This window comes from Marmota monax, unplaced genomic scaffold (assembly GCF_021218885.2).
Source record: "Marmota monax isolate L192 unplaced genomic scaffold, Marmota_monax_Labrador192_F-V1.1 WCK01_AAM20220418_F8-fsc00068, whole genome shotgun sequence".
Lineage (NCBI taxonomy): Eukaryota > Metazoa > Chordata > Mammalia > Rodentia > Sciuridae > Marmota > Marmota monax.
The window spans coordinates 2582992-2604757 of record NW_026692352.1 but is presented as its reverse complement, the minus strand read 5'-3'; the positions used below and the strand labels follow the sequence as shown (position 1 = coordinate 2604757).

General features: G+C 34.4%; 1 protein-coding gene across 6 annotated transcripts in view; it reads right to left on the bottom strand.

The window, feature by feature from the left end:
- Positions 1 to 21766, bottom strand: part of Nup98 (nucleoporin 98 and 96 precursor) — a 114029-nt gene that overhangs the window by 35868 nt on the left and 56395 nt on the right. For all 6 annotated transcript variants that reach the window (XM_046441819.2, XM_046441822.2, XM_046441820.2 and 3 more), the window contains 6 exons: positions 18837 to 18953; positions 16684 to 16982; positions 14167 to 14280; positions 12978 to 13116; positions 7839 to 8016; positions 6785 to 6949 (listed from right to left, as the gene is read on the bottom strand). In XM_046441819.2, coding sequence (XP_046297775.1) covers positions 6785 to 6949; positions 7839 to 8016; positions 12978 to 13116; positions 14167 to 14280; positions 16684 to 16982; positions 18837 to 18953 — 1012 coding nt within the window. The remainder of the gene's footprint in view (positions 1 to 6784; positions 6950 to 7838; positions 8017 to 12977; positions 13117 to 14166; positions 14281 to 16683; positions 16983 to 18836; positions 18954 to 21766) is intronic.

Genomic DNA, 21766 nt, shown 5'->3' with positions numbered 1-21766 from the left:
ATCCAAGGATACTTTACCACTGAACTAAACCACCAGCTCTTTTTATTTTTATTTTTATTTTGAGACAGGCTCTCACTAAGTTGTTTAGAGCCTTTCTTAGTTGCTGAGGCTGCCTTGAAGTTGTGATCTTTCTGCCTCAGCCTCCTGAGTAAATGGGATTACAGGCATGTGCCACTGTGCCCTGTAGTAACTATGTTTTCTTAAAGAACATATTCAGAAATACATTTCTAGTTAACACAATTTTGGGTTTAGAAATTTATCTTTTGGGTGAGTGAATACCAAAATTAGATAGGCTTTATCTGTAGTACCATGCAAGATATGAAGACTGTCTAATTTCCCAAAGGGATACATAAAGTAATAAAATCAGTAAGAATTTTAAACTAGGAGTAATCTGTTTATATTTGAAAGATTTGAGATATATTTATATTTATTAAGCAGTTTTAAAGATATAATCATGACAGTTTATGGTCAAAAGATAAATACTCAAAAGCTGAAGCATTATATAATTGGTTCAGTACAAATTCACTTTATGTCCTAAATTCACATAAGACTGACTAAATGTTAACAAGTTACTGAGCCAATTTATGAAATATTTGTACATAAAGTTGTACCAATTATTTTTCTTTTTAGTACTGGGGATTGAACCCAGGGGTTACCATTTAGCTACACCCCAGTCGCCCCACAGTCATTGTTGTCTTCCTTTTTTTTTTTTACACTGAAACAGTGTCTTGCTAAATTGTTGAGGGTGGCCTCAAAATTGCAATCCTCCTGGGTTGATGGGATTACAGGCATGTGCCACTGTGCCTAATTATTTTTCTTATTATAATATAACTTGCAGATTAATATCCTTCCACAATTTCTGGCTAACTTTTAATGAGTAGCTTATTTCATGATAAAGCTCAAATAAATGCTATTCTAAGACATTTTTAAAATTTGAACTGAAAATTTTTTTTTAAATCACCACTTGTTAACTTTTTCAGTTTTGTCTTCAACTGGATTATTAGTTAGTACTATCTTGCATTTCTTTAACAAATATCTTTACTAAAAGAATGACTGCTACCATATACAACTGCAGAGAAACTGAGGTATTAGACACATGGTGAACTGACGTTTAAGATATGAATAATACTCAAGAGTGCTCTAATGAAACTGATATTGATTGAAAGGCACAGATGAAGGCCAGGGTTGATACTCTGTGATAAGAGTGCTCTCCTATGCAAGGCCCTGGGTTCCATTTCCTATAGCACAAAAAAATGTCAAAGATGATACTATTTTTTAAATTGGGGAAACTACTAGCAGGTTTGACTACTTTTATGCTTTAAAATCCTTGGTATGAGCTAGGTATGAGAGTGCAACCCTAGAATCCCAGCTACTCTGTAGGTTGTGGCAGGAGGATTGCAAGTTCAAGGCAAGCCCAGACATCTTTAAAATAGAAAAGAGTTGAGGAGTAGATCAGTGGTAAAGCACTTGCCCAGCATGTGCCAAATACTTTTTTTGTGTATGCTCTGGGGATAGAACCAGGATGTTATACATGCCAACCATGCACTCTACCACTAATATATAACTCCAGCCACAATTCACTTTTAAGAAAAGTCCTGGGCTGGGGATGTGGCTCAAGCGGTAGCGCGCTCGCCTGGCATGCGTGCGGCCCGGGTTTGATCCTCAGCACCACATACAAAGATGTTGTGTCCGCCAAATACTAAAAAATAAATATTAAAAAAAAATTCTCTCTCTCTCTCTCCCTCTTTCTCACTCTCTCTCACTCTTTCTTTAAAAAAAGAAAAGAAAAGAAAAGAAAAGTCCTGATACTCCCTATCCTCTATCAACCTCCCAGTTATGATACGCTACTTTATTTGGCTCCCATAACACTGAAGATATACTTCTTTTATATCATGTATCAGACCTGTATTTTCTTGTACATATATATAGCCCGAAAGTCTGTCAAGGCTTGAAACAGGGATTACATTTTACTGTTTTCTGTATCTATCACCAACCACATCATTCAGTTAAGTTCAACATTCATTGAATATTTGCTTATTTTTACTGCATAATGCAGTGAACACAGTAGAGAAAGCAATTAACTATAAAAGAAATGGTGAGGATGGGTTGGAAGAAAGAAAGGAGAGGATAGTTCCATCTTACTACACTACTCAACAATGGAATAATACTAATGGCAAAGAGATGCTCACCTATAACATGTTTGGGCAAAATGAGAGAATTTCATTAAATAATTAGATGAAGAGATTGAAAGGACACAGCATGTTTTATCAAGAATCTAATGATCAAGGTTTTATTTGTTTCACCCTTACACCAGACTTACACAAGACTTCAAGGTTCAAAATATCATCTAATTAACTGAAGGGGAAGGGAGTTACTATAAAATTATGAGGATCTGGTAAGCTTCTTGAATCCGTGTGTGTGTGTGTGTGTGTGTATGAATTTTGTTAGAATATATCTAAGTAATTGAATAAACTTCCTAAAAAAGATTTTTAAAGAAGTTTTAGTAGACCAGGTATTTCTTCAAAGCTGGTCCTGGGAAGAAAGTTAGACCAATTAAAAACAACAACAAAAAGATGACTCAGAAGACATTGAGGAGCAGGAAAAAAGTCCCCCAGGGAAATGTGTTTGAAAGAAAGGCATGTGTTAGAAAAAACTAAGATATCATTATTTAAACTCTCCCTTTCTTACAATGTCACCTCTTGAAGATGGAATCATACTTGTTTCTAAATCCCAGCACAATACAATTAAAATACTAATTCATAGATAAAAGTAAATATATGGAAGGTGAAGCTTTACAATCCTTCAGTGAATTATAAAATTACAATCCTTCAGTGATCTGATAAACCTTTACTCTCCCATTCAAAAGAATCTTCCTTAAACAAAACTGCCAATATCTTAACAATATAACATCTCTTAATCTAAGGGGGTAATAAGTGAGATATATTAAGATACCCTTAATTTAACAAAGAGTAAATGACTAGTCCAAGGTCAAACAGATGTGTGTAGATACTATCATCTTATCCAATTAATTTGATCCAATGTATCTACTATTCCTGCCTGCCTCCAACACAACTTGTTTTTCTAAATGTAAAGAGTATTTTATATTCATTTCATTTGAAAATCAGTTCTGCTACAATTCTGTATTTTCCAAGAGAAATTGCATATTAGGGTTTCAAAGGCCCAAGAACATAAGTATGTTTTCTTATATACTAAGAAACATTATACAGAAAACGTAAATGTTAATAACAATAATTATGTGTAATTTTTAAATTAATTTTCAAAAGAGTGCAGACAAAAATACATTAAGAAAATCTGTCCTTGTGGCTATAAGAAAAAAATATGCAAAATATGTATTACATAAATATCTTTAAAATAGGTATTGATTCAGTGGATCAATTTAGCTGCCCTTTTATTTCAAATCACAGTATACACAAAAAGAAACAGACCTGCCTTCCAAGCTGTAATCACTTTTTTCTATAAAATTTTAAAAACAAATTTGACTAAATTTTTTTTCTTCATTTTCTTTTTTCTTTTTTTTGGTACTGGGGATGGAACCCAGGGGCATTTAACCACTGAGCCACATTCCCAGCTCTTTTTTTGTGTTTTATTTAGAGACAGGGTATCACTGAATTGCTTAGAACCTTGCTAAGTTGCTGAGGCTAGCTTTGAACTCTTTGTCCTCCTGCCTTGACCTCCCCAGCCACTAGGATTACAGGCGTGAACACTATGCCTGGCCTAAATTAAGCTTCTGAGTAAGCCATAGCTGGCCTTGATGGTGCTGAACACAAGTTACACTTTAGTTATGAGGCCCCACGTAAAATGTTACATGTATCTCTATCTGAATGCTAAAACTCTCAGGCCTTTTAACAGTTTCAAAACATAGCAATATATCTCAATCACCTGGGAGAAGCATTTAAAAATAAATGTCTGATGTCCATGCCAGACCTAAGAAATCAATGTCAGGCTTACCACGGCAGTGACAGAGCCAGCTACAAACTGGATCTCAGACCAAGAGTTTGAAACGAATGTTCTAGTAAAACATTTCTATAACAGCCTTACTTTGTGTAATCAAGGTTTATCTGTCAATATTTTCTCTAACCTAAAAGATACGGGACAGAATATATGAAAATTTAGCTACCTTTGTATTTTCTGGTTGCTTGATGGAACTGTGCATATTGTATAAAAGGCAGTGCAATAAATCTGACCATTTTAAAAAATGCAAACCTTCCTAAAAGCTAGGGAAACACTCTTCCTTCTACCTTCTCTCTTTTTTTTTTTTGTTAGAGAGCCTGAGGTGGTATACTGGCTTAAAAACAAAAAACCACCACCACACACACACAAAAAAAAAAAAAAAAAAAAAAAAACAGAAAAACCAGACAAACAAAAACTATGGCAGACTCTAAGAACACAGACAGTATCACGGAAATCAGCCAGGCAATGCTGTGAAGATAGTTGCCTTGATGCAGGGAATGAATAAGACTGTGCTGCTGTTCCAGTTCATGGCTCAGGTATTTTCTGCATGCCCCGTAAACTGTAGGGTCTGGGGGTGCAAGTAACTAACGACTGACATTTCCCATCTGACTCTCCTATGTCACAATGCAATATAAGGTGAAGTTCTCTAGAGGCCCATATAACTTCTCTAGCAGATTAAGTGCAAGAACTTCATAAGTAACACAAGTATATAAAACTTCAAGTTTGGATATCTGAACACTTCTATCCATTTCTCTCATTTCTGCTCTGTGTATCCAAGTCATTTGGAAAACAATAACAAAAAACCCCTATTCTCTCTACTCTATTTGTCTATTTTGAATTCTATCATCTCTCTAAAAATTTTTGATGCTCAATTTCGCAAAGAAGTCTTCACTAATACAATGTCCTTACTGTAATTCATCGTTATTTTCTAGGATCTGCAGTCTGGAAATTAAAGAGCATGATTCCAACATTACACAGATTTGTTCTGTCTGTCCACACAGTTGAAGTTTTGTTTGTCAGCTATTATCTTTTTTAAAAAATTGTTTTTTTCTTAGTTGTAAATATACAATACCTTTGTTTTGTTTATATATGTGGTGCTGAGGATCAAACCCAGTGCCTTACATTTGCTAGGCAAGTGCTCTATCACTGAGATAAAACCCCAACTCCTTCATCTGTTATCTTTAGAATTCTACATATTACTTAATTTTCTTGTGCTACTGAGGCTCAAACCCAGGGCTTTGTGCAGGGTAGGCAAGCACTCTACCACTGAGCTACATCCCCAGTTCTACATTACTTTCATTAGCAGAAAAAAAAGGCCATGTTACTGTTTTCCTAAGAAATATACATAATGAGGGCTGGGGATGTGGCTCAAGCAGTAGCGCGCTCGCCTGGCATGCGTGCGTCCCGGGTTCGATCCTCAGCACCACATACAAACAAAGATGTTTGTCTGCCAAAAACTAAAAAATAAATATTAAAATTTCTCTCTTAAAAAAAAAATATATACATAATGTGAGATTAAAAAGCTCTTTTTTGCAAAGATTGATTTTACAAAACATCTAATTTAGACAGAATAAAAATGGATAACTGAAAAACCAAGTTCATTAATAGCATTTCTTAGGTAGATTTCTTTCTTTTCTTTTTAAAATATTTTTTTTTAGTTGTCAATGGATCTTTTATTTTATTTATATGTGGTGCTGAGGATGAAACCCAGGGCCTCAAACATGCTAGGCAAGTGCTCTACCACTTAGCCATAACTCCAGCCCCTCTAATTAGATTTCTTAGGGCATTCTAAATACTACAAAGATTATAAACATAAAAGTTAACTTCTAGTTTCTCATTTTTATCCCCCTTCCACTGTGCACACAAACATGAACACACATACACGATATTCTCCAGAAAGTGCCTCCCAAGAAATTATTTAATAAATCATAAAAATCACATATTTCAGCAGCCATAAGAATTGTAGCATGAAAATTCCATAAGGTCCAGCTGTTAGCAGCTGAGAGGTAGAAAATGCTTTACAAAGAAGTCCCATATCAAGAACTCTTCAGGCAGGGCAGGAAGGAAAAAAATATTTTAACTTCATTGAATATAAATAATATCCAAATTAAGATAAAACTCCTTTTCATGAATTGGCATTTAAAGAAACTACCTAATATTCAAATTACAAACCTTTCCCTATATAAGGACAAAAGGTTTATATTGGCTTAACGATACTGAAAAAGAGTATGATACAAATAATTGCAATAAACATCATAGCTCCTTTCTCTCCAAGCTAAATAATTAATCCGCATTCTAAAATCATCTATTTTCATAACGATTATTAAAATACAAATATCAAAGAGGTTACCTGAAGTATAAAAGCAAACAACTTGAGAAAATGTAGTTTAAAACCCTTGCAGAAAGCTTAACTTAAAAAAAAAAAAAATAGAGGTAAAGAACAAGATTAAACTGCACATTAAATAATCATTAAAAGTAGGATTTACTTTGTATCAACCCGCATGAGCAAAATGCTATCTTAAGTTGATCACTGAACAGAAAATCACAAGTCCAAATGAGAGAGAGAGGTGTTTGAGAATAACAATCTGTGGAGGAATGATCCAAATAGCAAGAGAATTCTTTAAATCTCTCAAGTAAAAAAAAGGTGCCTGCACCACCTCTTGCCCTCCCTTGTACTAGTCTCAACATGATTGCCAATATGTTTGCATTCTTCAAAGTTCCAGGAGTCATAAAACAGCTTTGTAATAGCTGAATGACTTGCTTTCAACTTCTTTATCATGGATTCCATTCAAATTCACTGTCCTTTCTCTACCTGAGGTGGAGGTGCAGGTTTGCCATTAAGAGCCATCTGAAAAGGGGTAGTTTGGCCTGCAGGAGGCAAAGGGGCAGTCTTCAACTTCTTTGTACTAGTTTTGGATAGATGTTCTTCCTCCTCTTCGTCAGAATCCTGAAGGCCATATTTAGAAAAATGGGACACCTAAAGATGGGGGCGGGGGAAGAAAACAACAAAACAAATTTTTAACAGTGTTCTTTCTGTTCAAAGGTTTTCAAAGTACCATCTTCTGGCATTATGTTTATAAAAAAAAAAAAAAAAGATATGTTTTAAAGAAAATGAGATGTTAACTATCATAGTTTACTATTTTTCTAAGATTTAGATGATGTTAGGCACATGTACTAGTTGCTCATATAATTAAAAGAATATAGATTACACACACAAACACACTCACACACACACATACGTGCGCGCGCGCCATTTTATCATTATTGAGGTTACTAGGGATTGAACCCTAGGGGTTACTAGGGGTGCACTCTAGCACCAAGCTACATTCCTAGTACTTTACTTTTTTTATTTTAAAATTTTGAGACACGGTCTCACCAAGTTGCCCTGGCTAATAATGAACCTGTGATCCTGCTAGCATCAGTCTCCCAAGTAACTGGGCTTACAGGTCTGATACCAAGTCTGTCTAAAATGCCATTTTAAATGCAATCATTAATACAAAGGAATCCATTAATCATTACATATGCTACCCTAGTTGTTCTCTTCATACAACTTGTTAAATTATCAATCAGCCCAGAAAAAGAAGAAACCATTGGGTAAATCAAATCAAGGATAGGAAGGAAGTAAATCTCACAGAAGGGGATAAAGGACTTGAATAATATGCCCATGATATAATATGCTCATTATTGCTGAGTAACTAGGTGTGGAATTTAGAATATATCATGATATATCTATCTATGTCCACACCTATTTCCTAATTTATAAAAATATAGAGAATTTAAGACAGGAATTCCTTCAACACAAACATTTTGTGATTCCCAACTACAGTTTATAAAATAAAATTTAAAAAACAGTTAAGTGACTATACCTTAAACACCCAAGAACCAGTTTCAGGTCTGTACTCTTTGAACTGAGCTCCTTGTTTCCTTGAAACTGCTTCCAATCTCCCCTCATAGTTGATATCAGCAAGTCGATCTGGGCTCTTTATTAAACAACGGGATGTTTTATCTGTTGGCCAAACCCCATCCAAGGTAACTTCAGCCTTCCTGTAAAGTATAACCAAGCAAAGTGTAAACGCTTCACATTTAAAACCAGAAAGCCAACCAAAACCTATATAAATAACAAATAAAGGTAGTTATACTACTCTGACATTATTTTGCAGTTGTTTCATAAAATTGAGTCTTGCCTCCCACAGTAGTCAAGGTTAAAAACAAGGAGTCACTACCAATATCAACTAACTCAATATCTGGTTTATATAGTCAGACTGCATTTATTTCAAACTACCATGGTACATCAGTCATTTCCAATCTAATTTTAGTAACACTTAAGTTATGAATAACTGATTCAAAGTTATTTAGGTCACAGTCTAATGTGATACTTAACTCTCAATGTCAGTCTCAAAAGTTCTACTGTGCTAAATAGTAGTAAGTAAGATGATTTATTAATAATAAATGTTTATAGAATAAAATATCAAGAACAGTGAGTATTGACTATTAAATAATGAGTGGAGATAAATACAACAGTTATGTAGATAATTTTTCAAATTGTAATAAAAACACCATGTAATTTATCATCTTAACTATTTCTAACTGTACATTTTAGTAGTTAAGTATACTGATATTGTTGTACAACCAACCTCCAGGACTTTCATCTTATAAAACTTAAACTCTATGCCTCTGCTATGGTTTTCATGGAAAACCGTGTATCACTCAAGTCTACTTATTTATTTTCTCCTTTTAATATTTTTTTAGTTGTCAATGGATCTTTATTTTATTTATTTATATGTGGTGCTGAGAATCAAACCAAGGGCCTCACCATGCTAGGCAAGTGCTATACTACTGAGCCACAACGTTAGTCCCAAGGTTTTATGTGTTGAAATTTAATCCCTACTGTAAAGTTAAAAGGGCAGAAACTTAATCCAATTTTGGTGTTTAGGGTGATCAGGATTAGATAAGGTCTTACACTGGAATTCCCATGACTGAATCTTGGTGGGTTTATAAGGAGAAAAACCAGACAGATATACATATACACCACCACTCCCTGTCTCTAGCAATGAGATGCCCTATATTGCCTCAGGATTTTGCCATCAAGAAGGCCATCACTACCTGCTGCTGCCCAATCTGGGACCTTGAATTTCCAGGACAATGAGCCAAAACAAAACCTTTTTTTAAAAAACTCACACAGTCTATGTTACTGAACAGAAAATAAACTAATACACTAAACAACTCCCTATTTTTCACCCATCCGCAGCTCCTTGCTACCATCATTCTATTTTATTTCTATGAAGTTGACTTACCTAGATGCCTTCAAAGCAGAATCATTCTTAAGTCTTTTTTAGACCTGTTTATTGCATTTAGCATAATGCCCTCAAAGTTCATATATGCTATAACACGTCAGAATTTATCTTTTTTGAGGCTGAATAATATTCTATTGTATGTATATTTAAAACATTGTGCATATTCTATCCATTTGGTAATGAGCAATTGAATTGTCTTCAATTTTCTATTATGAATAAGCATTACCACCAACATTAAGTATACAAGTTTTTAAATATTTTTTTTAGTTGTAGATGGACACAATATTTTTATTTATTTATTTTTATGTGGTGCTGAGTATTGAACCCAGCACCTCATACGAGCGAGGCAGGTGCTCTACCGCTGAGCTACAGTCCCAGCCCCTACAATTATTTCTTGAAGGTGATCTTGCTTTCAATACTTTCTTATACACAATTGGAACATTATGAATTTAATCAACCATAGATCAAAAATATGCAAGGAAAACAATCCAACCCTATTTGTACTTAATATTTTAAGACATTTTTCCTTCTTACCATCTCCTAAATATAGTGTAAAAACTATTTACATACCATTTACTCTATAATAGGTATTATAAGTAAGCTAGATACAATTTAAACTTCTTGAAGAATGTGTATAGATTACATGAAAATGCTATGCAATTTTATATTAGGAACTTTACCATTAAAATTGTGGTTTCCATGAGGAGTAGGGTTTTGGAACAATGGATACCAAGGAAGGACTACATGAACACTTTAACAATATTATGTCTTCTACCCATGAACATGGGATGTCTTTCCTGTTTCTGTGTCCTCTTTAATTTCTTTCAACAATGGTTTATAGTTTTTAGTTTATTCTTTCTGATATAACTGTAAAGTACTAATATTTTTGTGGAGCCTTGAAAACATAAATTTACTTCTTCAAAATTACATGCCTTTTATTCCTTTTTCTTGCTTAATTACTCTAGGATTTAGAGTAGTTATATTTGAGAGAAGTAGAAAAAGCAGGTATCCTTATTTTGTCTTAAAGACAAAGCTTTCAGTATTATAGCATTACCATATAAACTGTGTTTTTCATATATAGTCTTCATCATATTAAGGTAGTTTCCATCTATCCCTAGAGTTTGTTAAGTGTTTATATTATAAAACAGTAATAAATTTAATCAAATACTTTTTCTACATCAATCAAAATAGTCAGGTGGTATTTTCCCTTTTATCCTCTTAAAATGGTGTACAACATTGATTTTCATATACTGAACCCTCTTGCATTCCAAAGTTTATCACTTGGTCATGGTGTGTAATTCTTTTAATGTTGTATTATTTGCTATTTCTTGTTGATAATTTTCACATCAGTATATTCATTAAATACACTGACCTGTTGTTTCCTTTCCTTATAGTGTCTGTCTAGTTTTAGAACCACAGAAGCAATTTGGAAGAGTTCCCTTTTCTTCAATTTTTTGAAACAGCTGGAGAACTGGTATTCTGGTGTCTTTTTTTTTTTTTTTTTTTTTTGTGGGCAGCAGGTGAGTGTTTGCTGGGGATTGAACCCCAGGCCTTGTGCTTGCTAGGTATGCAAGCTCTGTACCACTAAACTATATCCCCAGCCAGTGAACTTGTTTTTAAATGTTCAGTAGAATCAATCAGTGAAGTCATCTGGTCTTGAGCTTTTCTTTGCTGTGAGGTTTTAGATCATTGAATCAATCTTCTTCTTGTTAAATGTTTACTTAGATTATCTATTTTTTCACAATTGAGGTTTATAAAGATATATTAGTTTAAATTGAGGCTTTATTATAAAGACGAATTAGTTTAACTATATTTCTTTCACCTATCTGAAGATATATTAGAGGCTAGGCTCTCACACTAAAATAATAAGTGTGGCCAGAGCAGAAACAAGGATGGGGCACAGGCAGGGAACCAACAGTACTGGAAAAGAATTTTTAAAATTAGCAGTTGGATCTGTGACTATTAGGGAAAAGGAGTCCCATTGTCATAGTATAGCTTTGTTTATCATAATTTTTTAAATAGATAATACTGAACACAGTGACACATGTCTGTAATTCTAGTGATTCAGGAGGTGTATCAAAATATAAAAATTAAAAAGGGCTGGGGAAATGGCTCAGTGGTTAAGCACCCCTGGGTTCAATCCTTGGAACCATTAAAAAAAAAAAAAAAAAAAAAAAACACCAGAAATTTATTCTCTCATACATCTGGAAACCAGAATTCTAAATTAAAAGTACTGGTAGGGGGCTGGGGATGTGGCTCAAGCGGTAGCGTGCTCGCCTGGCATGCGTGGGGCCCAGGTTCGATCCTCAGTACCACATACAAACAAAGATGCTGTGTCCACCAAAAACTAAAAAATAAATATTAAAAAATTCTCCCTCTCTTTAAAAAAAAAAAAAAAAGTACTGGTAGGAACCCCTTCCTTCAGGGGTTCTAGTAGAGAAGTCTTACATCCTTCTTCAGTTTCTGATGGCTGTCAGTATTCTTTGTACCTGCATCCTGTAGCTGCCATCATTCTAATCTCATTTTATTTGATTTAGAGCCCACTCAAATAATTCAGGATATCATCTCAAAATTCTTAATTACATTTGCAAGGGCACTTTTTGCAAGAAGGTCACTTCACAGGTACTGGATATTAGGATGTGGTGTATCTTTTTGGGTAGTCAACATTCATAAAGGATGTAGATGACACTACAATTTCTCTTGAGCTTTGGTCAGGACATTCTTTCTTATAAAAGGACATTTGAGCAGAGATTAGCATGTGCAAGGCCTTGAGCTTGTTCCCAGTTCTTTTGAGTGTTTACCAGAAAGTTTCCATGTCACTCAGAAGTACCTCCTTGGGAGTTGAGGGGCCTCAGGAGGGGGGGTTGCTGGCTTGCTGGGGCCTAGAGAAGCCTCAAGTTTTTCCCTAGACAAAGGTCATGAGGACTGGGCCTAGAATAACTGGGTTTTTAAGGAAAGCCTACAGGCCCTAGAAAGTCCTTCCAGACAGTTCTCACCATTGCTACTGATATCAGGAACCATTTCTTTGGCAATGATATGTATAAAACTCTGTCAAATGCTTTTTAGCCAGGTGCAGTGGTACAGCTACTCTAGAGGCTGAGGCAGGAGGACTGCAAATTCAAGACCAGCCTGGTGCAACCCAGAGAGCACCCTCAAACATGACCATCTGAATTAACTGGCTTCCTGGCTTCCACCTGAAATCTCTATGAACCTAATCTCCTCACCAAGAGGGACAATTCTGAAGAATAGAAGGACAAAATAAGATGTCAGCTGGTTTTCTTTCTTCTGATACCTCTTCCCCCTTTGTATATAGGCCACTTTCATGCTGTGTCCTCACTTGGTTTTTTTCTATGTGCATTCGTGTCTTTCCTTCTCCCTTGGTATTGGGGGTTGAACACATGAGCATTCCACCACTGAGCCATATCCCCAGACCTTTTAAAAAATTTTATTTTGAGGCAGGTTCTCACTAAATTGCCCAGGCTAGCCTTGAACTTGCAATTCTTTTGCCTCAGCCAGAGTAGCGAAGATTATAGGCATGTGCCTCATTTATACTTTTAAATGAAAGCAGAGAAACAATAATCAAACTTACTATAGGTTAGTCAACAAAACCTGGCTGCAGAAGGAAATACATATACAGGAAACACATCCATGTTTAAAAAAACAACAACTGTTGGTTAGTTTATTATTTTCTATATCCAAATAAGTTTATACCTATTTAGTCCTTCGCCCACAGGTGGTTTCTGGTTATCATCTAAGTAGACAATAACTTCTTTCCTTCGGATATGCACAATATCATCCAAATTTAGATTGGTCAAATTCACATCTCCTTCAAAATAGATAGAGCCATAACCTAAAAGTGTGAGAGTAATAGTTAAAAATTCATCCTGTATGAGGGAGCAAAATCCCACTTTTTATCTAAAGTAATTAAATAACCAGAAGGGAAAAAGAGCTTTAAATAATCAATATTTTAAATCATCTAGCATTGTGCAGTGGGTGATTTCCATCCCAGCAAAGGAAGAATGGGGACAGAGGGACTGACATAAATTACCCTATTATCTGATGTAACACCTGCACTTTTACAACATTTCTGCTATCTCATAACAATCTTCTTTTTTTTTTTAAATGACCACTGAGACATGCCTAGATCCTTTAATTTTTTGAGGCTGGGTCTCACCAAGTTGTTTAGGGCCTAGCTAAGTTGCTGAGGCTGGCCTCAAACTTGCTATCCTCCTGCCTCAGCCTCCCAGATGACTGGAATTACAAATATCTGACACACTGCTATATAAACAACTCTTAGTAATTACTTAGCCTGCGATATGTAAATTAAATTGCTTGAGGGCACTCCCACTTTTTCAGAGGTACTAGGGGTTGAACTTTACTACCACATTCCCAGCCTTTTATTTTATTTGGGGCAAGGTCTCACTAAATGGCCCTGGCTGGCTTCAAACTTAGATTCTCCTATCACAGTCTGCCAAATAGCTGAGATTATACATACGGGCCACCATGCCCAGTTTGCCTGACCCCTTTTTAAATATAATATAGAATGATAAGAATTTTCTTCCAAGAAAATAAAGTCAGCTATAATGATAATCCTAAGTATTAAATATTCTTTGCCTATTATTCAATTTTCTCACCTAGTATGTCTTGCTATTTTCTTTAATTTTAGAAAACTGAATCAAAGCAAATAGTTACCAGCCCCAGATGGGCATACCTAAACCAATAGAATGCTATATCGTCCTAGTCTTTCTGGTTTTGTTACTTGTCAATCCAAGTTTCTACTATTCAGGACAAGGGAGACCTAAATGTAGGAAAAAACAGATTCAGATACCAAAGACTTTCCTTAATTAGAAAACAGGTGAAAAATCCTGGCTTATACACTAACTCCTAAACTCACACTTACCTTTACGACCAATGGTGAAGTCAGAGACAATGCACTCTCCTTTTTCATTGGTAATTTTGGCAAGATCATCCATAGATGGAATAGTGTAGTAACCAACCTTAGTGAGGACAATGCCTATGACCATAAAAGAAAGAAAATATTAATCGTGACTATCAATGGGTAGAGGAATTCTCAGTAGTATTTATTTAATTTTTTATTTATTAACTTCTTTCCTAAAAGGACTGGGGTGTGGCTCAGTGGTAGAGACCTTGCCAAGTATGTATAGGCACTGGGTTCATCCCTAAGTACTGATAAAAAATAAATAAAAATAAAACACAACTATGAAGTGAGCATTTAAAAAAAATTACCTTATATAATAGCTAAATTATTATATAAAGAGAAAATACAAAGAAAATATTTTTTCCAATCTAGTTTTTTATCAAATACAAAGGAAAAACTATTTTTTGAAAAAAAGGCTTCATGGTCCCAAATGCTGAGAAACATACATTATAATTAGAGGGCTGGGGATGAAACTCAGAGGCAGAGTGCTTGTCTAGCATGTGTGAAGCCCTGGGTTCAATCCCGAGTACAGCAAAAGTCCCCAGACTTAATCTGCTCTTTTCACAGAAAACTCATTTCAAAGGATATTCATTAACATCCTCTAATATGAAAGGCATTTCATAGATTACACTCTGGGAAAGTCTTTCTTGAACCACTTTTATTTTATATACAGGATACCAAACCGAAGGCGAAAATAATGTGCCTTGGTTTACATTTAGCCATAGAGGTGAAGACAAAACTCCAAACCCAACACTTTCTGTTTTATAACCTACTGTCTCTCAAATTTACATCTTTTGCACAGCTAAATCAAGATGATTTGAAAAATCCAACATGAGAAAGTTCCATGAAAAATGAAAATTTAAAGGACCATAATTACTATTACTAAAAAACCATCAACCAAATAGATTTCAATAATACCTAAATGGTATCCAATGGCCCAAGGAAAAGAAATATTAGCGTGGAGAAGGGTTTCAGAATATACCAAAAAAAAAGGATAAGATGTGATAAGATTTAAAAACAAAATGAACGAAAAAACAAAAACACTGCAACATCGGTATGGTTGTTCTTATCCCTCCCTGTACTATTATTTGTAGCTAGGTTATCAGGGTAGCTTGCTTTGACATCAGATCCAACTCCAGCCTCTAGCATAGTCCACTGGCATACTTGCTTTTCACTGGCAAGGTTTAGAGGGCTGTTAGAATGTCTGTGGGAAGGGAGATCTAAATTAAGTGTTAGGAAACAAGGTAAATGAGAAAATTAGAATCAATAAAAAATGTTTTTTGGGTATTTAAAAAGACATAATATTGGAATAAATTTGTAATGAATATAGATACTTGAGATTATTTATGTAAAAGTACAAAGTTGTTTACTCAGGAAGCAAGTAAACAGAAGATATATACGAAGGCAATAAGAGAACTAGATTAAACAATTTTTTTTGTTTTGTTTTGGTCTTTTTTGGAACCAGGGCAGTCGAACCCAGGGCTTTGTGAATGCAAGGCAGATGCTTTTCTACTGAGCTACATCCCAGCCTTATATAAAATTTTTATAGACACTTCAATCCAAATGTTCATTCACAGAGAAAGGTTAAACAAAATGTGGCATATTTTTATAATGGAATACCACAGAACAATAAAAAAAAATTGTCAATATCATGAATGAATTCTCATAAATAATATTAAGTACAAAAAGAAAATATATCAGTCCATTTGTGTCAGATGCAAGAACAGCCAAAAGTATTCTATGTGACAGAAACTAGAGTTCTGGTTAAATACTGGTCTATCAATGAACTTTCCAGGGTTTAAAAAAAAAAAAAAATTCTCTATCCTGTTTGGGGTGTTAGATACCAGATACATACATGTCAAAATTAACTGAAATAAACACTTAAAAATTAATGTACGTCTTCGTTATATGTATATTTCACATGAGTTTATAAAAATAAAAATATAATAATCTTCATCCAAACCTGAAACACTACTGTGTTAATAGATAAAAAAGGTAAAAGATGATCAAGATACTTGATCTTGTAGTTTACTTGTTTAATGGATTAATTTTGGGGGATTTGGGGTTAATACAACAATTTCTATCTGAATGTCCAATACAGGTCAGGAATTATGATCTCTCTATATACTTAGTCTAGCTCAAATCTTGAAAATTTAATATAGCAGAAAATAATCACACTCATTTAAAAACTAGTAAGCGGGCAGAGGTTGTGGCTCAGTGGTAGAGCACTTGCCTAGCAGGTGTGAGGCACTGGGTTCGATTCTCAGCACCACATATAAATAAATAAAATAAAACTGACAACAACCACAATTAAAAAAAAAAAAAAAACTAGTATGCAAGCTATCTGAGTTGCAGAGTTAGGGAATGTATCATGGCAATCTCTTTGATTATAAAATTGGGCCTCTTTAAACTAAACCAGGGTAATTAAACACATTAATTTTAACTATTTCAAATGTAGATAATGTACATGAATCTGACCTGCTGGATGCACATGATAAGCACTATTTTCTATTTCTTCTCTGTCATCTTGCAGTGACTCATCATGAAAGGAGGTTTCTTCACTGCTTCCTTCCAGTCCATTTCGCAAAGCAACCCGCATGTTTAATGCAACAATTGAATCATCCACACTATTGCTACTGTTGTGTTTACTTCCAGAATTCTCTGGGGTTTGAGGAATGGGTTTGGCAATAGGATTATTATAAAAACGCGATACAAGAGAATCATCATCACCATCCTGCTGATAGTTCTCATCTACAGGTTTGCTCAGGAAACTAAATCTGAAAAAGAAGAAAATAATTTAATAACTCCTTAATCAGTAATAATAACAACACTAACCTTTAATGACCCTTTACTAAATATCTGGCAATGTTCTGGGTAATTCCAAATATTAAACATTAATTTTGTATTTAAAGCAATCCTGTGAAATAGGTTATAATTTCTTTTCCTATTTTACTGAAAACTTGACAAAGAAAAATAACTTGTGTAACGCTGCAAAGTTGTGAGTACTGAAAAAAAATTTTTGATATTTTAAAAAATTTTTAGTTATAGATGGACATAATATCTTTGTTTATTTTTATGTGATGCGGAGGCTCGAACCCAGTGCCTCACATGTGGGAGGCAAGAGCTCTGCACTGAGCTACAACCCCAGTCCCTAAAGCTGAAAAGTTTTTTCTTTAATACATGGACATAATATCTTAATTTTGTTTACATATTTTTATATGGTGCTGAGGATCAAACCCAGTGCCCCACATGTGCAAGGCAAGCACTCTACCACTAGCCACAATCCCAGTCCCCCTAAAGCTGAAATTTTAACACAGAAACTTTACCTTTAGATTCTATGTCTTTAACTGCTCTATTTTCATGAATGAATGGATCTTAGAACCTCAATTTTTGGTCTAAAACAAAAATTTTAAGCTGGGGTTGTAGCTTAACAATAAAGCGCTAATCTAGCATGTAAGAGGCTTTGAGTTCAATTCCTAGCACTGCAAAAAAACAAAAACAAAAACAAAAACAGTATGCTCAATTCAAAGCCAGCCTCAGCAAAAGCAAGGCACTAAGCAACTCAGTGAGACCCTGTCTCTAAATAAAATACAAAATAAGGCTGGGGATGTGGCGCAGTGGCCAAGTGCCCAAGTCAATCCCCAGTACCACCTCAAAAACAAACAAATAACCAGTATGCTCTACTGTGTGGGAACAAATGGGTGGTGATTAATTTCAAGATAAAACACTGAAAAAATTTTAACTTTAATATTAGAGTCTGCATTAAATAAAGAAGTATTATTAATCAAAGAAGTCTTTGTATATTCTAAGTAGAATGAAGTATAATTAAGGATTTTTGTACTAAAGCATTATGTTGAAGAAAAGAATAATAAATAATCTAAATATCCAATAATGGAGAACTAGTTTATCTTTTTTTCTTTTTAATATTTATATTTTAGAAGTAGTTGGACACAAAACCTTTGTTTATTTACTTTTATGTGGCACAGAGGATCCAACCCAGGGCCTCGCATGTGCTGGTCAATTATTTACTGCTGAGCCACAATCCCAGCCCCTAGTTTAATTATCTTACATTCACCATAATGACTATACAGCCATTAAAAATAAGAAGGCAGACGTATTCATACAAATATGGAAAGGCAACTACAATAGATGGAAATAAGCTGGTTGTAAAATATCATATCATTCATGCATAATTTCTACAATATTAGTATTTATAAATCAACAAATTTCTTCAGTGGAAAAATTTATACCAAACTATTAAGGATTAATATAAATACTATCAACTCCTCTTTTACAAACTCCACACCGATTTTTTTTTTTTGCTCAGTTATATTTTGCTAATTATACTAGACAAAGTACTCTTTATTGTAAGGAAGTGAGTGTCAAATGTATGCTAACCCTGTTTAAAACAATATGTACTGATACCAAAATGGTTTTGCAGAAATGAAACAGAATCTTACAGTTTAAAGTACCCAAGAAATAAAAATATTATTCAGTTTCTAGATACCTCTAAGTTGTAATTCTTCTATGGAATATTCACAAATCTTTAGACATTTTCATAAAATTCTAAGCTCAGAATCTCTTCTAAATGAGAATAGGATTTTAAAAGCAACTTAAAACAATTAGCTTACCTCTCACCATTTTCTGGATATTCAGATGGTGAAGCTAGGTCTTCTGAATCACGATTAACAGGAGAAAAGAGATTGCTATTGTTAAGGTTCTTCAAAACCAACTTCTTGATACTCTTCCTATAAACAGTGACCAAAAGAAAAATAAAAATAGAATTTAGTTATACAGTTATATCACAGACATCTTCTTAAAAATAGATCCCAGGGCTGGGGTTGTGGCTCAGCACTAAAGTGCTCACCTAGCATGTGTGAGACCCTGGGTTCGGTCCTCAACACAACAACAACAACAACAACAAAAAAAAACAAATAAAGGTATTGTGTCCAACTACACCTAAAAAATAATTAAAAAACAAAACAAAATAAAACAAAAAAACAAACAAACAATAACAAAAAAAAACTAGAGCCCAAAAGGATATACTCTTGTACACCAAAAGATGATCTAACAACCTGGATGCGGTGGTATACACCTATAATTCCATTTACTTGGGAGGCTGAGGCAGGAGATTGTAAATTCAAGGCTAACCTGGGCAACTTAGCAAGACCTTATCTCAAAATGAAAAGGGTTGGGCAGGTAACTCAGTGGACAAAGAGATCTAACAAGTTCATTTACATCTCTTCTTATAAATGTATAATTATAACATAAATAGCCCCAACATATTATATTCTAATTTTGGGAAGAATAAAGCTAAGGACATTCAAATTGAAGTAGAAAATCCCCTTCCTCCTCTGAACCCCAGAATGCTATCACCCATTACAATGATTATATTTTTAATTCATGCCTTTACTCTTTTTAAGAGATTTTCCCTCTATTTTAGAAGTTAGTATTTTACAATCTCTTCCACAGAACTTAATATGCTATCTAAAAGAAAACAGGTGAACAGATACTTGTGACTAAATGAGAAAGATTTTTTTTTTTTAGATTTTTTTTTTTAAAAGATAATGAATGGAATAAAAACTCCTGGTATTTAATGAGAAAATTATTCAGATACCTTAAAGTTCAGGTTTATGTACAGCATGTTTACTTCAAGAACTTCCTATCATATACAAGTTTTGTTTTGTTTTGTACTGGGAATTGAACCCAGGGGTGCTTTACCACTGAGCTACATCCCCAGCCCTTTTTATAAAAGAATTTTAAGATAGAGTCTTGAAAAGTCTTGACAAGTCTTTCGAAGTTGCTGAGGATGAACTCAAACTTGTGATTCTCCTACCTCAATGTCCATAGTTGCTGGGATGATGGGTGTGCCCCACCTTTTCAGCTATTTTTCAATTATCTTAAAAAGCACATTACTTTTAAAAGAATCTCTTGTCAGTGGTGAGTACTTGGCTAGCATGGACAAGGTCAGGGAATCAATCCCCAGTGTGCCCCCCCGCCCAAAAGAATGAATTTCTCTGAGGGCCAATATCATGCTTGAAGTCTAGGTACTGCCAGACAGTTTTGTAAATATAACAACTGACATATAAAAAAATATCCAGACACACAAATAAACAAGACATTTTTTCAGAGAAAAAAGTAAGTGCTGACAAGGAGAAACTGAACACTGCTAGTGATGTGAAATGGTACAATTGCTGGGAAAATAGTTTGGCATTTCTCAAAAAGTTAAAGACAGAATTAACATTATAACCAACTCCATTCCTAGGTATTTACTCAATTGAAAACAGACATGTTTAGATACCTGTATGCCAACACAAACAACAGCCTTATTCAAAATATTAAAAAGGTGGAAACACACTAAGTGTCCCATCATCAGAAGAATAAATTTTTAAAAAATATTTTTAGTTGTAGTTGGACACAATACCTTTACTTTTAGAAGATGATGAGGAATGAACCCAGTGCCCTGCACATGCTAGGCAAACACTCTATCGCCGAGCCACAACCCTCGTCCCCAGAAGAATAAATTTTTAAAATGTGGCATATCCATACGATGGAACATAATTCAACTATAAAAAGGAACAAAGTTCTGTTACATTCTACATGGATGAATCCTGAAAACACACTATATGAAATAAGCCAGACAAGAAAAACAAATGAGGTGGGCCTGGAGTTATGGCTCAGTGGTAGAGCACCTGCCTGGCATGTGTGAGGCCTTGGGTTCGATTCGCACCATAAATAAATAAATAAATAAATAAATAATCCGTTTAAAAAAAGAAACACATATGATTGTCTTTAATGTAAAGTATCTAGAATAGGCAAATTTATAAACTAAGTAAGTAATAAAGAGGTTATCCAGGATTGGAGTTTTAGAGAGAATAGGAAACTACTATCTAATGAATACAGAGTTTCTGTTTGGAATGATACAAAGTTCTAGAAATAGTGAAAATTATTATACAATATTGGAAATGTATACACATAAAATGGTTAAAATGGCAAGCTTTATATAAGGTTAACAACATAAAAATTCAAAAGGTTAAAAAAAAAGTAAAAAATAGAAGATACAGGAACATTATAAAATTTATTATAAATATTAAAATGGAGCCAGATGAGGTGATGCCTGCCTGTAATTCCGGCAGCTTGGGAGGCTGAGGCAGGAGAAACTCGAGTTCAAAGCCAGCCTCAGCAATCAGCAAGACACTCAGCAACTCAGTGAGACCCTAACTCTAAATAAAATAAAAACAAGGCTGAGGATATGGCTCAGTGGTTAAGCACCCTGGGTTCAATCCCTGGTAGGGGGAAAAAAAAAAATTAAAATGGATAAAGTTAGGAAGATTGTAGAAGTGTTCATATTTTCCTGTGATATGTGAACCCAAGGAAACTAGCTAAAAATTAAGCATGTATGTAGCATGTATGTAGAAGTTCTTAATGATTCAAATGGTGTAACTTAAGCTCATCGTATCCAACAACTACCGAGTACACATCTTTCTCAAGTATGTAGACATGGAACATTTAAAACTAACATTACATTGAGCCATTAAAGCAAGCCGTAAATTAATAACAA